Source organism: Peromyscus californicus, unplaced genomic scaffold (assembly GCF_007827085.1).
Source record: "Peromyscus californicus insignis strain IS unplaced genomic scaffold, ASM782708v3 Scaffold_8__1_contigs__length_139910024, whole genome shotgun sequence".
Classification (NCBI taxonomy): domain Eukaryota; kingdom Metazoa; phylum Chordata; class Mammalia; order Rodentia; family Cricetidae; genus Peromyscus; species Peromyscus californicus.
Genome location: NW_026294606.1, coordinates 62,877,127 through 62,892,770, shown reverse-complemented (window position 1 = coordinate 62,892,770; position 15,644 = coordinate 62,877,127). Strand labels below are relative to the sequence as shown.

The 15,644-nt window shown below is 35.8% G+C and overlaps 1 protein-coding gene across 5 annotated transcripts in view; it reads left to right on the top strand.

Moving 5' to 3' along the window:
• The window catches only part of Upf2 (UPF2 regulator of nonsense mediated mRNA decay), a 122,081-nt gene that overhangs the window by 50,828 nt on the left and 55,609 nt on the right, over positions 1-15,644 (top strand). For all 5 annotated transcript variants that reach the window (XM_052727474.1, XM_052727472.1, XM_052727473.1 and 2 more), the window contains one exon: positions 9,443-9,551. In XM_052727474.1, the coding sequence (XP_052583434.1) occupies positions 9,443-9,551 (109 nt within the window). The remainder of the gene's footprint in view (positions 1-9,442; positions 9,552-15,644) is intronic.

Sequence of the window (15,644 nt, the reverse complement as noted above, 5' to 3'; positions counted from 1 at the left end):
ACCATCAAAAAAAAAAAAGAACTTTGTAGAGAAGTAATTACTGAAGTATATGACTTGGGGTTGTAAGGATATGCAACCACTGCAAATTTGTTTAAAACATTTTTGTATTCTAAAAGGAATACTTAAGACCATAGCAGTTTCCTCTCTGACTCCTTCTGCAGCTCTAGGGAACCACAAGTCTGCTCTGTTTGTATGGTTCTGTCTGTAGTGGACATTTCTTTTAAGTAGAATCATACAGTACATGACCCCTTATGCCTGACTTTCCTTTAACATAGTGTTTTCAAGATATACAGATTTCCTAGCAGGGACCTGCGCTTCATCCTTTCTGTAAAGCAGTAGTGTCCCATTGTTTTTCAGCATCCACATTTTGTCTGTTTATTAGTTGATGTTATCAATTTGGTTATTTGTACTTTTTTTAACTATTTAGAATAATACATTTTTGATTTTTTGTATAGGATTGGTGTAAACATCTGTTTTGGTTCTTGGGTATATACCTAGGAGTAGAATTACTGAATCATACAATAACTCCATTATTTATTAGTCATTTTAAGTAATTGCCATATATTTTCACAATGGCTGTGCTGTCTTATATCCCCACCTGCAATGTGAGAGATGTAGTTTCTCTCCTTAAATTTTTTAAAATTTATTTTTTTAGTTGGTTAGTTTACTTGTTATTAGTGTGCATGTACATGTGACTAAGTCACTGCACTCATGGAGGTCGGGAACAGTTTTGAAGAGCTAGTTCTCTTCTACCACATGGGGTGGAACTCAGGTTATCAGACTTGGTGCCAGGCTCCTTCACTCAATGAGCCATCTCACCAGCTGGAACCTAGTTTCTCTGTGTTTTTTGCCCACAGTTGTTACAATCAGTTTTTACATTGCAGCCATACTAGTGCCTATGAAGTGAACCTCATTGTGTGTGTGTGTGTGTGTGTGTGTGTGTGTGTGTGTGTGTGTGTGTGTGTGTGTGTGTGTGTGTGTTTGTGTTTGAATCTTTCGTTTTTTGAGATGAGGTCTTGCTGTTGACCATGCTAGTCTTGAGCTCATGGGGAGTCAAGAGGTCTACTTCCCTTAGCCTTCTAAGTTCTGAGGACACAGATGCAGAACACCATAGCAGAACTCATTATGGTTTGGATGGTAATATTGCCTGATGGCTAGTGATGCTTTTTTTTTTTTTTTCCATAAGCTTGTTGGCCATATATTTACCTTTGGAACAATGTCAATTTGACATACACACTTCATTTTTGTCTTTTGTTTTGTTTTTCTTTTGAGGTAGGGCCTTTTGTATCTCAGGCTGTTCTTGAACTTGCTAGGTAGCTAAGAATTATCTTGGCCTCTTACCTGGACATGTGCCACCATACCTGGTTTTATACAGAACTGGGAATTAAACCTTGAGCTTCATGCATGCTAGACAAGTACTTTACCAAGAGATCTATATATATCCCTCTCCCTTCTAATTGTATTTGTCTCCTTTTTAATGATACTCAAAATACCTTCCCCTCATCAGATACCTAATTTGCAAATTTGGAGTGTTTTGTTGTTGTTACTATTTTTTGAGTTGTCTTTGTATTTTCATGATGTAATGTGTAGGACAAAAAAAAAGTTTGATATAGTCCATTTTTTACAATTCCCCCCCCCCCCCATACAGGGTTTTTCTATGTGCCCTGACTATCCTAGAACTCACTGTGTAGGCTAGGCTGACCTTGAACTCAGATCCACCTGCCTCTACCTCCCAAGTGCTGAGATTAAAGGAGTGAGCTACCACTGTCTCATTTTTTACAATTCTTAAAAGGGTGAGCTGAAGCAAGATTTAACTTTCAGTTTTGTTTGTCAGATTGTGGTGAAAGCTTTTCTACAGGCTGCTGTTGTAGCTCTTACCTTATTAATTTGAAAGACTCCTCAGAAATGAAGCCTAGGAATTTTCTTAGACATTTGCACATCATTTTATAGTTAATTTGTAATAGCCATACCACATAGAGAATTGAAGCTTTACATGAAATATTTAATCTTTAAATATACTATGTATCTACCACCCAGATCAAATTATGCAACATTTTCATCATTCTGAAGGCCATTTACCTAAGCTAGATTTTGATTTTAAAGTGAGAATCAGGGAAAGTACCTTAAAAATCTTTTCCCTTATTTTAATTACTGCTATACTGTGTGTTTCTTTTAGTGACTTTAAATCCACATGGAGTTACAAGTATTGAGAGGTAGATGTGACGAATATCCTTAGAGTGATGTAAACACAACACTCTTCACATGTAAAATTTACACTGGATTCTAGAATAGGTGTTGTTTTGTTTTATTTGACAGGGTCTTTCTGGCTGTCTTGGAACTCACTGTGTAGACCAGGCTGGCCTCAAACTTACAGGGAGCCACCTGTCTCACTTCACAAGTGCTGGGGTTAAAGGCCAGCTGGGTTTTTGATCTTTTTGTGAGATTTTTCAAATTGGCTTTCCTCCCTCACTAAACTTAAAATGGAAAGAATCAGAGATTTTTTGATTTGGTTTTGCTTTCTCCTTTTACTCTATTAGTATGCTATACCACATGGTGGCACTGTTTTATTTAGAATATCAGGACTATAAGAAAAAAATGAACAACTTACTTGGATTTCAGAGAAAATGATCCTAGTCTTTATTTTATTTTGCCACTTTTGAATAATATCATACTTTAGTATTATTTTCTAACTGTGTGTGTGTGTGTGTGTGTGTGTGTGTGTGTGTGTGTGTGTGTGTGTGTCCCAGCTAGGCCACAGCATATGTGGAAGGTATATTGGACAGCTTGTGAGAGTTTTATCCCTTCTTCCACCTGGGTCCCGGGATCAAACTTAAGTTGTCAGACTTGGTGACAAGTGCCGTTTCCCACTGAGCCATCTTGTCAGCCCCTATTGTAATATTTCCCAAGCTGAAATTTTTGTTGTTATTGTTTTGTAGTTTTGGAATCAAATATGGGGTCTTAGTCATGCTAAGAAAATTCTCAGCAACTCTGAGCCCCTCCAGTTTTTGTTTGTTTTGTTGTTTTGGTTTTGGTTTTTCGAGACAGGGTTTTCTATGTAGCCTTGGCTGTTATGGAACTCTGTCTTTAGACCACAGTGGCCTCGAACTCACAGAGATCTGCCTGCCTCTGCTGGGATTAAAGACATGTGCCACTGCCGCCACCATCTAGCAGCACCCCTCCAGTTTTTAAATTGAGCTATAACAGTATTCTTTCATATTCAGTTTTTTCCAAGGCAGTTTTGAGAAGAGATAAAATTAATAGCTTCTAACAGTTAAAGAAAATTGTAATTTTTAAAAAAGAGGTAAGCTGAAGCAAGAGGTTTGTGAGTTCAAAGCTAGTCAGGCCTAGGAAGGTAGCAAGTTTAAGGCCAGCTATATAGTAAGGCTCTACCTTCAAGGGAAGAAAGAAGGGGAAGGAAGAGTATTTATTTGAAAAAGCTAACTCATTAGTAGATTAAAATGCCTGAAAGACTTTCTCCTCAGGAACAAGTATGTGTGAATTCCTGGTATTTGTATTTCTTGAGCTTAGTGACTGAATGGTGATCATTAACTGCAATAGTATATGTAAGTTTGTGATTCTTGGAAGTACAGGTGAGGTTTTATTGTTTTAGGAGATTTTGTTTGTTTTTGTTTTTTTATGAAAGAATTTCTCTGAGATACAGTTCTGGCTGTCCTATAACTCACTTTGTGGACCAGGCTGGCCTCAAACTTACTGAACTCTGCTTGACTCTGCCTCCCAAGTGCTGGGACTAAAGGTATGTGCCACCAACACCTGGAAGGAGAGTTGTTTTTTAAGTCATTCACTATTAACTATTAAAAATAATTATCAGTATCAGAAGATCATAGAATTCAGCTTTGAAAAGAAGGATCTAAGTTATTTCCCATTTGCTTTTCAGAAAATTCAAATTAGATGAACTGTTAGATGGACTGTGTCTATGACTTTATTAGATGAACTGTCTTGCTTTTAGATTTTATTGCACTGTATTAACATGTAAAAAATTTACTCTTTGTGAGGCCTAGTAACATGGGGCTACAATCCCTGATGTTTCAGATGAAGCAAAAGAACCTCAAGTTCAGGGCCAACTGACCTTGAGAGAGTTTGGTCAGCCTTTTCAACTTAGTAAGACCTTTTCTCTTAGAAGCAAAGTGAGGTTAGGATGTTTGCTTAGAACAAATGAGGTCCGAGATTCAAATCCCTGTTGTGGATGAATGAGGGAAGGAGAGAACAGAGAGGAGGGAAGGAGGGAGAGAGGAAGAAAGGGAAAAAAAGAAGTGTGCTCCATAAGTTAATTAAAATACCTCATTTTGTAGTTTAATAACTTTAAAATGGTTGATGCTATGTTTTGCATTTTAGCCCTGTTACGCTTGTATTTATTCTTAGGAAGGAAGGACAGAGCATTCTTAAGTGTTCTGCGTTGTCCACAGAATGATTTATGATAGCCACGCTTTCTATTTTGAATGAATGAGTTATTAGACAAAAATAAAAGAATAACTAGCAAGTGGTAGATTTATAGAAACAGTAGATAAATAGCAAAATGTCATCAAATCAGGCAGAGACAACTAGAATAGCCTCATAAGTAATCCTGCTTGAGTCTGGGATAGGAGTCTGCTTTCAATAAGCTTAATCAGCACGTAACAGTTTACTAATATAATGTACAATACAGTGAACCATGACTGGCAGTGAGCAAGTAGCTCACTATCTTATTTCCAGTGAAGGAATTTTATAAAGTAATGAATGACACAGAACTGAAGCTACAGCGGGGTAAAATTTAGTATAAGCTATCCATTTTATAGGACTAGAACTCTGAGAAAATGGAATAATTTGCTGCTACATGAAACAAAAATTAGGATAACTAACTACCTGGAATAGTTTAAAAGATGAACTGTTCTTAAATCTCTAAGCCATTTAAAAAATCCTCAGTATAGCCAAAAGCACTTATTGTGTGATTAATCTGCCAATCTGTGTCTGAACAGATAACACAAACTACTCACTTTAAGATGAATAAATGTAAGCACTTTTGTTTGGACCAGGAAAAAGCGTTCAAGTAGATTCAGCTAATTGGAGAAAGAAGAAAGCATACATATACTGCTGGCTATTCTTAGTTGCCAACTTGACTGCATCTACAATTAACTAAACCAAAATGGCTGGACACTTTATGAGGGATTTTTTTTTCTTAATTAAATCATTTAGGGTAGGAAGATACAACTTTAATGCAGATCTTTTGAGGTAGGAAGATCCACCTTTAATGTGAGATAAATTCAAGAAAAATTCTTAGAAAAAATCCAGGTAGATAATGCAGAAAAAAGATATTAAATCCATATATATATCAGACTATGTTATGTTTGCAATATTTAAGAGCCACTTGAGGACTAGGGAGATGGTTCAGTGGGTAAAAAGCTATTGCTGTATAAGGATGAGGCCCGAGTTTGAATCTTATTTTTTTAAAAAAGGGTGGTAATTATTTAATATGGTGGGGCAATGTGCATTTTAGAGAACATGTTAGCAGTGCACTTGAATGAGATTTGTTTATAGAACACATGAGCATAACATATAAAATATATAACCTTTGTTCCAATAACCACATTTGAATGTTGGTAAACCACCTCCATGGTAAGTGGCAAGAAAGATAAAAACAACTTAACAAATAAGTAATTTATATATGAAGTTAAAAGATTCTTTTGTTTTTTAATTTTTTATGTATAGATATTTTGCCTTCATACATGTCTGTGTAACACAGAGGCCAGACGAGGGTGTCAGATCCCCTGGGACTGGAGGTACAGATGGTTATGAGCCACCATGTGGGTGCTGGAAATTGAACTCAGGTCCCCTAGAAGAGCACTCAGTGCACTTAACCATGGTGCCATCTCTCCAGCCCCTAGTTTTTTGTTGTTGTTGTTGTTTGTTTTTTGTTTTCTTATTTTGAAACAGAATCTCTGTGTATGTATGGTCTTATCTGGCCTGGAGCTTACTATGTAGACCAGCTTGGCTTCAAATTCATGGGCAGTCTTTCTGCTCTGTCTCTCAAATACTAGGACTATGGACATTTGCCATCACACTTGACTAAAATTCCATTTTAAAAATGATTACAGGATAAAAGGTGGAGAGGGGCATCAGAGATAAAGGCAGATTTACAAATGCACTGGGATATTCAGAATGACTTTTACTGAAGTGGCTTGGATGCAGTGATGGAATAGAGTACAAGTGTTGGGGAAAGTATATTCTACTTAAAAGGAAGGAAAAATGTCAAGGATTTGAGTGAGATTAATGAATACTAGCATCAGGGAGAGAACAGAAGGCTTGTCAGGTTGGCCCTGGAGTCACAGAAAGCTATTTGCAGTGTCTTAGCCAGGTTCTTCTGACTTCTAGCTTATTGCTCTCTGTTATTCTACAGCCTCAGCTCTTGAATCTGATCTGTGCTTATGATGTCAAGAGAGCAAGTGATCCAATGCATTGGCTTAAATTCCTATATTTGAATTTATCCATGGATTATTTTTTAGACTTATTTATGTATATGAGTAGTTTTTTTGCCCGCCATATGTGTGTTTGTACCATGTGTGCCTGGTACCCTGAAAAGTTAGACATGAGTGTTGGATTCTCTGGAGCTAGAGTGTGAGCCTGAACCCTGGACCTCTGGAAGAACAGCCAGTGTTCTTAAGCACTGAGCCATCTCTCCAACACCCCTGACAATTGATTATAAATTGAAAAAGAACATTTGCTGTTAAAATGAGTATAGAAAACAAAGAACCTAGTATTTTAAAGTAATTTATACTTTGCAGGTTAGTGTAAATCCATCTGTTAATACAAGAAAATAAAGAGTTTATTTCAGGTTTTTAAAAAATTATATATTTCAGCCAGACAGTGGTGGCGCACGCCTTTAATTTCAGCACTTGGGAGGCAGAGCCAGGCAGATCTCTGAGTTCAAGGCCAGCCTGGTCTACAAAGCAAGATCCAGGACAGGCACCAAAACTACACAGAGAAACCCTGTCTCAAAACAAAAACAAAAATAAATAAATAAAATAAAATTATATATTTCATATATATGTAAGTATGTGTGTGTGTATATGCCTGAGTGTGTGTTTATGTGTGTATACTGTTTCTGTGCATGAGCCATTGGAAGTCATAAGAGAGAGTTAGATCCTTTGGAACTGGAGTTACAGGTGATTGTGAGCCACTGTGTGGGTGCTGGGAACCAAACCTGGATCCTTTGCAAGGAGAGTAAGCATTCTTAACTACAGAGCCATCTCTTCAGTCCTCCAGGATTTTTTTCTTTTATTTAAAAACACTAGCAATACCCAGGAAATCTTAAAGGAATACCTTAGTTTTGTAATATCAAGAAGTGATGTGGCCCACATCATGTCCATTTTGTATCTCAGATGCTTAATTTTCAACAGATAAGCCTTTAAAATATTCTAAATAAATATCTAAAATTTGATTATAAATGTTAGGGTTCAAAACACTTTCAAATTTTACTTTTAAAAATAATGATTTTTAGCTAGGCAGTGAGCACTTGGGAGGCAGAGGCAGGTGGATCTCTGAGTTCGAGGCTAACCTGGTCTACAGAACGAGTTCCAAGACAGCCAGGACTACACAGAGAAACTCTGTTTCAAAAAACAAAAACAAAAATAGGATTTTTAAATTTTATTTAAGACATGAGTAGATAGCTACCATAGTCTTCCGTCTATCTTGTTATTTCTGAGTTGGTGACTATAATCGCCATCTCAGAGAGAAGGTTATTACTATTAACAAGTTGAATAATACGTGTGTGTATATTATAATTAGGACTAGTCCTACTACATTAGTAATTTTTTTAACTTTCAAGTTTTCTTTGAAAACAATTTAAACTACACTCATTTAAATGTGTAACAGTGTATGTGTGAAGGTTAGAGAACAGCTTGGAGAAGTTGGTTCTTTCCTTCCACTTCGTGGATCATGTAGGTTGAATTCAGGTCTCCTGGCTTGGCAGCAACTACCTTATTAAGCTACTGAGCCATCTCTCTGGCTTTCAGGTTTTGGTGTTTTCATTTACAAAAGTATTTGCCTAACTTAAGAATAGGCAATCCTCTTCCCTTTTTATAATGATAGAAATTCTGATGTTAAGGGACAGTCTGTCACTCGTGAAAAGGTTTTGTTTAAAAAAAAAATGTTGCCGGGCGGTGGTGGCGCACGCCTTTAATCCCAGCACTCGGGAGGCAGAGCCAGGTGGATCTCTGTGAGTTCAAGGCCAGCCTGGACTACCAAGTGAGTTCCAGGAAAGGCGCAAAGCTACACAGAGAAACCCTGTCTCGAAAAACCAAAAAAAAAAAAAAAAAAAAAAAAAAAAAAAAAAAAAAAAAAAAAAAATGTTAAAACACAAATAAATGTTTTAAAAGAAGTTATAGAAGTCGAAGAAAACCAAGTTTTTAAAATTTTAGCTATGAATTTACTTTTCCTTCCTTAACGCCATCTCCTTTACCCTCCTTGTCTCAGGGTCAATCTAATTCTAATTGCAAATCTAATTTGTAGCCTGCTATGACAGGTATACCTTTAGTAATAATGACCTATTTTCCTACACTAGTCAGTAATACAAGCATATATTTGGGGATAGTTACGAACTGTAGGATTATTTGTTTGTCTTGTAAGAGCTTCCAGCTGGCACAGTTTCCAACTGCTCTTTGTAGTGTTTAGCTTCCCTGTCTCTGTGTGATCTTTTGAGTGTTGAATAGCTAAATAATCAAATCATGTAAGATAATAGCTGTGATAGGAATAGAAAATAAATTGTAGTTTGTGTGTTGATTCCAGTTAGCAGTAATTGCCTGGAGTATTGGATGAAATAAGATGGATTCTGGAGCTGCAGCCACATTTGATGGGACAGAGTGCTCTGTCAGTGGAGTGAGGTGACAGCATGAATGCCACATACTGCAGCAGGCTAGAGTGAGATCTTACATGAGGATCTGAATGGGTTTGGTTGATGAACAGAGATTATTTGCATCTTTTGATATTATGTTAATATCTTAGAGGTACTTTTTGGTTCTTGGTTACTTTCTTACTTCAGGAATTGGTATTTCCAAATGACTTACCCCTGGATAAATGAAGGAAGTAGTTTGAAAGGATTCTGACTTGCAGTATTTAAGTCGCCCTTAGGTTTGTAAATAATCTGTTACTGAGTAATTATGTAATTAAAAATTTAAGCCATGTCAGAATGCATTTTCTTCACATAGCATTTCATGTATCAAAATTACATACCTAATCAAAATACAGACTAAAAAATGCCAGGTTATTAATACACTTTTACAAGGCTTACTGAATTTTCAGAAACTTCATAATGGCAATAAATTGGCATGTGTAAATGATTAGCTTTTTAAAAATTATTTACTATGTGAGTAAATCTGAGAAAGTTTAAGTTTTAAATGAATTATTTCTGGTATGTCTTTCCTTTTATACATATCACATATAACTTTTGCAGGTTGGATTTGCTACCATTTTATGCAAGATTGGTTGCTACATTGCATCCCTGCATGTCTGATGTAGCAGAGGATCTTTGTTCCATGCTGAGGGGGGATTTCAGATTTCATGTATGTATTTAAGCGTTTATTTTGTAATATGTATATATTCTAGTAAGTTGAGTGAGGGTTCTTTGGTTGAACATAATAATTTTGTTGATAAGTGTACTTTTGAAATTGATAGTGGCATAGTAGTTGAGAATTTATGGAATTTAAAATTTTTAAAGTGTAGGTGTACTTAACAACGCTTAAAGTTGATAATGCTGCTTCAGCTAGGAGGGGAGCTGTTATTTTGTCCTCCCATTATAGGTATTGTATTTTTTCTTTTTACCAATTAAAAATCATTCTTCAAGGTCAAGACACAGGCCTTATTGTTGACCCCAGAAAAAAGAGAATTAGCCCCAAAGAAAGTTGGATATGCTGCGTCACAGGTGCCTCTTGAGGTGCTGAGTTCCACAAGTGGGAAGTATAATAGCTTTCATAAATCCTAAAATGTCAGTGAATTCTTCTGTTGCTGTGTTTTATTGATTCTTGAAGAATTTTATCTTGGATACTGTTAAGTTCTTTAAACAACTCTCCGGTGAATACCAGAGATCTCTTACCAGGCAGCTTCCCTTCCTTTCCAGTTCTGCAAACCTGAACAGACTTTATTAGTAATTCTCCTGTGTCTTAGTTACCCAGTCATCTTATGGGAGTGATATGATAGGGCCTCAAATACCAAGTCGGTGGGTGAAATGACATTGCTAGAGACTGGGAGACTTTGAAACAACTTAAGTTTAGATGTTACCATAGCCACTGAAAAGTTATGTTTACAAAACTTTACAGTAAGTTGTTGGGAATGCCAGTAAAACTATTGTTTACTGTGTTACAGTAAACACTATTGTACTCAGGATTTACAAGTCAGTAGTATTGCTGAGCACTCAAAAAAGATTAGATGATTCCTGAGGTCAGGAACCTCACTCTATAGCTCACAAATAAGATGTAAATATAAAAGCAAGAGGAAAATAATAAATTATGATTGTGCACTTACAAAATGGCTTATTGGGGAGTTCAGAGCAAGAAAATCTCATGAGGGACAGATTGATCTCTAATTACTTCTTGTAGTAAGTATTTATTTATTACTATCTTTGTGATTAAGATTTTCCTGGACCATGTTTTGCTTAAATGTGTTTTAGATTTTCATAGGCAATAGTGAGCCAGGTAAGGTTTCTGTATTTAGAGAACTTGGGAAACACTGAGCTTATTAAAGCTTAACAGTTTTGTTTTGTCTTATTATAAAACTTATCAAAACTTCATGAGGGTAATTGTGGTCTGTGAATGTACTAGAGGAGTATGAGTATATATCCCATAAAGAACACACTTTGATAAATGCTGCTACTTCAGGAATAGATACAGCAGACGTCATATTCTTGATGATGTAATTGATCTCTTATACCAATGAGGATCTATTATACCAGTGAGCACTATGAAGATGCTATGTCAATTATATGCTTCAATCTCTCAGCCAAACCCTAAATTAAGTAAATTGTTGGACTAAGTATGATTAGTGCATTTGGTGAAAAATGTACAATTAAGAGTATTCTATACATGCATTCTTCTCTTACCCTGAAAATTGAAGCAGAAGTTGAAGACATTGGCATAATTTATACTGCTGCAATCTTGGGAACCCACTGTTCTCAGAATAGAAAAGAAGGTAGTTGAAGTAATCGATTACTTTCCATCTCTCCCAGGATCTCTCCTTCCTAACTTCCTAATCTGCAAACTCTTACCTAACTTATTTCTGTTAGTCTTTATATGTGTTTAATGTACAACTATTATCAAATGAAAACAAAGTAACAGCTACAAAACCCACGTGTGTCAATCAGGTTAACACAGTACACCCTACAACACCCATCTTTCATTTCTTCCTTATTTTGAGAAAGGGACTCATGTATCCCAGGCTGGCCTCCAGTTTACTGTGTAGTGGGGGTTGACCTTGAACTTCAGATCCTCTAGCCTCTACTGGGATTATAGGCATGTGCCACCACATCCTGTTGTTTTGTTTGTTTGGTTGGTTTTTTTTTGGGGGGGTTGTTTGTTTGTTTTCCTTTTTATTGGGATTTTTAAGATACACTTTTGTCTTAAAACCATCATAGCAATATTCTTAATAGAGATCACTAAATATCATGATGTTGATGTCCTTGTAGATTCTAAACCACTGGACTCTCCTGATTTTTTAGAAGACATAATTCTGGTTCCACCATGTTAACATTGTGACTAGAGCTTAGTTACTCAGATGTTAAACAGGTATATTTAATGAGAATAATTTTGCTCTTTGAAGCATACTTGTCCTAAGAATTAAATGAGATAATCTATATATAGTACAGTACCTAATATAAATATCATTATCCTGGATTTTATGTTTATTATTGTTAATCTTTTTTAAGGTAGATTTATATGTTGAAATTCATTAATCTTCTTTTGCATCGCTTTGTTGTTGTTGTTGTTTTTAGAGACAGGGTTTGTAATTTGGGCCAGCTTTAAACTCATAATTGTAGCAGAGGCTGGCTTTGAATTAATCCTCTTTATTCCACTTTCCAGTGTGTACTATTTCCAGTGTGATTCCAGGTGTGTACTACCATACCTGGCTCAGTCCTGTTTTTTTAGTGGGAACACAATTGTCTGGCTTCAATTAATGCTTGTTTCCCAACAACTTCATGTCACCAAATGTGTGTATCTTGCTACAGCCTGTCCAGTGCATAGACAGTATTTTTGTCCTTCTAGAAACCAGTTGTATCCACAAAACAGACTGATTATTTTCTTCTAAGAACATCTTTATATTTTACTTCATTGAATGTACTTCTGTATTTTCACCATAAATACAGTATATTTTATTGAACTGTTAAGGTTCTCTCATATTCAGTATCTATGTTCACCTAATTCTTGTCACAACATTCTGAAACACTCTAGTTCTAGCTACTTCTCATCATACCCGCTGCCACTGTCTTTCATTATCCACAGCTTGAGTTATGACAAAAGCTCTTTAACCAGGTTTCCCTGTCTCTGTCTTCTATCTAGGTCCAATATATTGCCACAATATGATCATATTTGCCCCCTTAAGAATCTCAGCTGAGAAGTAAAGCTGATAAAACTATATGTAGTCAAAGAAATTCTAGTTAAACAATGGATTTGCTAATTTGACAGATCAATAAAGCTAATAGAAGTGAGAAATCAACATTCTTATATACTTCAATCAGGTAAGAATTTAGATAAAACAGTTCGGCAATATGTTTCAAGATCCTTAGAGACATTCATAGATTGAACAGCTCTGAGAAAAAGAAATTAAAAAGCTTTGTTTACATCATGAACTGTACTAGGAGAAACTGATCATCTCAAAGCCCAACTGTAGGTTTTTGTTTTGTTTTTAAAAAGGGCCAGATAATCATGGTGCCAATGTGCCACACTAAAAAACGATTTTTTCATAAAATTTTGTGTTCTGATAGTGTAACTATGAGGAGTATTTTTTAAAATTTATTTTGATTTTACATGCATTGGTGTTTTACTTGCATGTAGGTCTGTGTGAGGGTGTCAGGTCCCCTAGAAATGAAGTTACAGACAGTTGTAAGCTGCCACGTGGGTGCTGGGAATCGAACCTAGGTCCTCTGGAAGAGCAGTCAGTGCTCTTAACCGCTGAGCCATCTCTCTAGCCTAAGAAGTATTTTTGTTTCTAGTATTCTTGGTCCTCCAAACTTTCATCAGAGTCTCCTTCCTAATTGAAGAGAGGGCAGCTTTTGTTTAAGCAAATCATCCTCACTGACATTCTAAAATATGGTCTTTCTACTTTGTTTAATTAAAATTCATTATTGGTACATTAGCTTTTCACAACTGACCCGAATACCTCACATAAACAACTTAAGAGAAGAAGGGCACATTTTATTCATCTTGGAGAGTTGAGTTGATGATTGCTTGACTCCATGTGTTTGGGGGAGAGCATCATGGTGGCTGGAATGTCACAGTGGAGGGAACTAGAGAAGGAAGAAGAGAGCAGGAACCAGGTATACCCTTCCCAGGCACAGCCTCCCCACCCCCAGTGATCTGCATCTCCTCCCACTTAGGGCCTCCTTCCCAAAGTTTTCCACAGTGTTCAACACATAAGCTTCTAGAAACATTCACAGTCAAACTAAAACAGTTGGTTAAGATAAGTGGAATACAAATATGTTTATGCAGTATATCTATATTTTTATTATATATATATATTATTTTAAACTTACATTTGCAATTATAACATTTTATGTACAATATAGAACTTAAAAAAGTAAATGAAAACTATGAGGCAAAGTATGTGAGTAAAAGTTTCAAATTTATCCTCACCTTCACTCCTAGTCCCAGAAGATTGACTGTAAACTTTTGAGACTAATGTTCTACCAAATTAAAAAATATATATGTAAATTATGGCAAATTTACTTATTTATAGGCTCAGAGCAGATTACAAGGTTAGCATATAATAGATTTGTAGAAAAGTGTATTGAATTAGTGGGTAAAGTTAAGTCAAAAGAACAAATTATAGAGGGAAAAAGTATCTTTTTGGACAAATATCTATTAGCCCTTCTAGAAGGACCAGCAGTTTCTTTTTTACAGGGGAGTAGTAAATGATGCGCATAGAAAAGTTTTAAAGATTTATGGGTGGAGATTTATGAGGTTATTTGGTGTTGCACACTAACAATAATAAATTTAGTTTTATCTATCTTTAAATAACTGAATTGGAAGCAGCATTTTTGTTAAAGATAATGTAAGGAAAAGTAATATAAGTAATGTAAGTAAAATCTTACAATAGTAATCACTGAGCTGATAATATATAAACAAATGCATATTGTTGATCTGCATTTAGTTTTACAGAAGTATTGGTTCTTAGTCTTTTGGCTAAGAAAAAGTACAGTTTTGCATAAATTTTTTGATATGTCTTTGATTATAAGTTTTGAAGAAATGATAGTGAAGAATACTGAATGAGTAGTTAGGATAAGTCAGTGGGGTCATTCCCCCCATACCATTACAGTCTTTTAAAATGTTTTCAGCTTCTTTTCTGAACATCAGGAATGGAGATAATTGGTCTTCATTTTTAAAATTTACATAGTTTTGAAGGGAAGAAAAAATAAATCTCAGAGAAATAGGGAATAAAATAGTGATTTCTAGGTCAGGAGGGATGGCTCTGTGGTTAAGAGTACTGGCTCCTCTTGCAAAGGACCTGGGTTTGGTTGCCAACGCCCACATGGTGACTTACAGCCATCTGTAACTTCAGTTCCAAGGGATCCAACATGCTTTCCCAGCCTTACAAGCACCAGGCACACACATGGTGCATATATATACTTGTAGGCTCTTGGACATACACATAAAATAAAAATAAGCATTTTTTAAAAGAGTGATTACCAGAATCTGGGAAGGGGTGAAGGCGGGGAGAAATGCAAAGAGAGTATCTAGTAGGTATGTGGAGTGCAGGTGGGTGGCAAGAATAACTCTTAATGTTCCACAGTACAGGAGGTTAACTATAGTAGGTACCAAATTTCAAAATAGCTAATAAGGCTTGATAGGAGCTCAGAGATAGAACATGTACTTGTTCTGCTCTGGCTGTATTTTCTGTTTGTCTCTAACCACACATATCTTTTTCTGGAAATAATATAACTAAAATGAAGTTTTCTGGCTCGTTTGTGATTTTGTTTTTGCTTGATATACTTTTGTTGATACTTCGGGTTAGGTTTAGTATTGATGACCTCCTGGTTTGCTCTGGAATTTTAATAAACATGATTTTACTTTAAAGTCATCACTAAAGAGACTGGATATGGTATCACACACCTATAATCCTAGCACCCATGAGGCAGAGACAGGAGGACTGTTGCAAGTTTAAAACTATCTGGTCTATATAGGAAGCTTCAGGTCAGCCAGGGCTACATAGTAAGACCCTGTCTCAATCAATCAATCAATCATTCAAATCACTAAAATTCTAAAAAGTCTAAATACTTACCCATTTGCTATAGAAAGTAGATGCCTGAAAGTCAAAAATTCCATTGCATGTTTAGTTGTCTGGTTTATAAAAGTTCAATAAAATAATGATCATGAAGTATATGGCACTGATGAGATTAGCCCCTTTTTTTAAACTTGGAATTCCATCATATTATGGATGAGTGAAGTAAA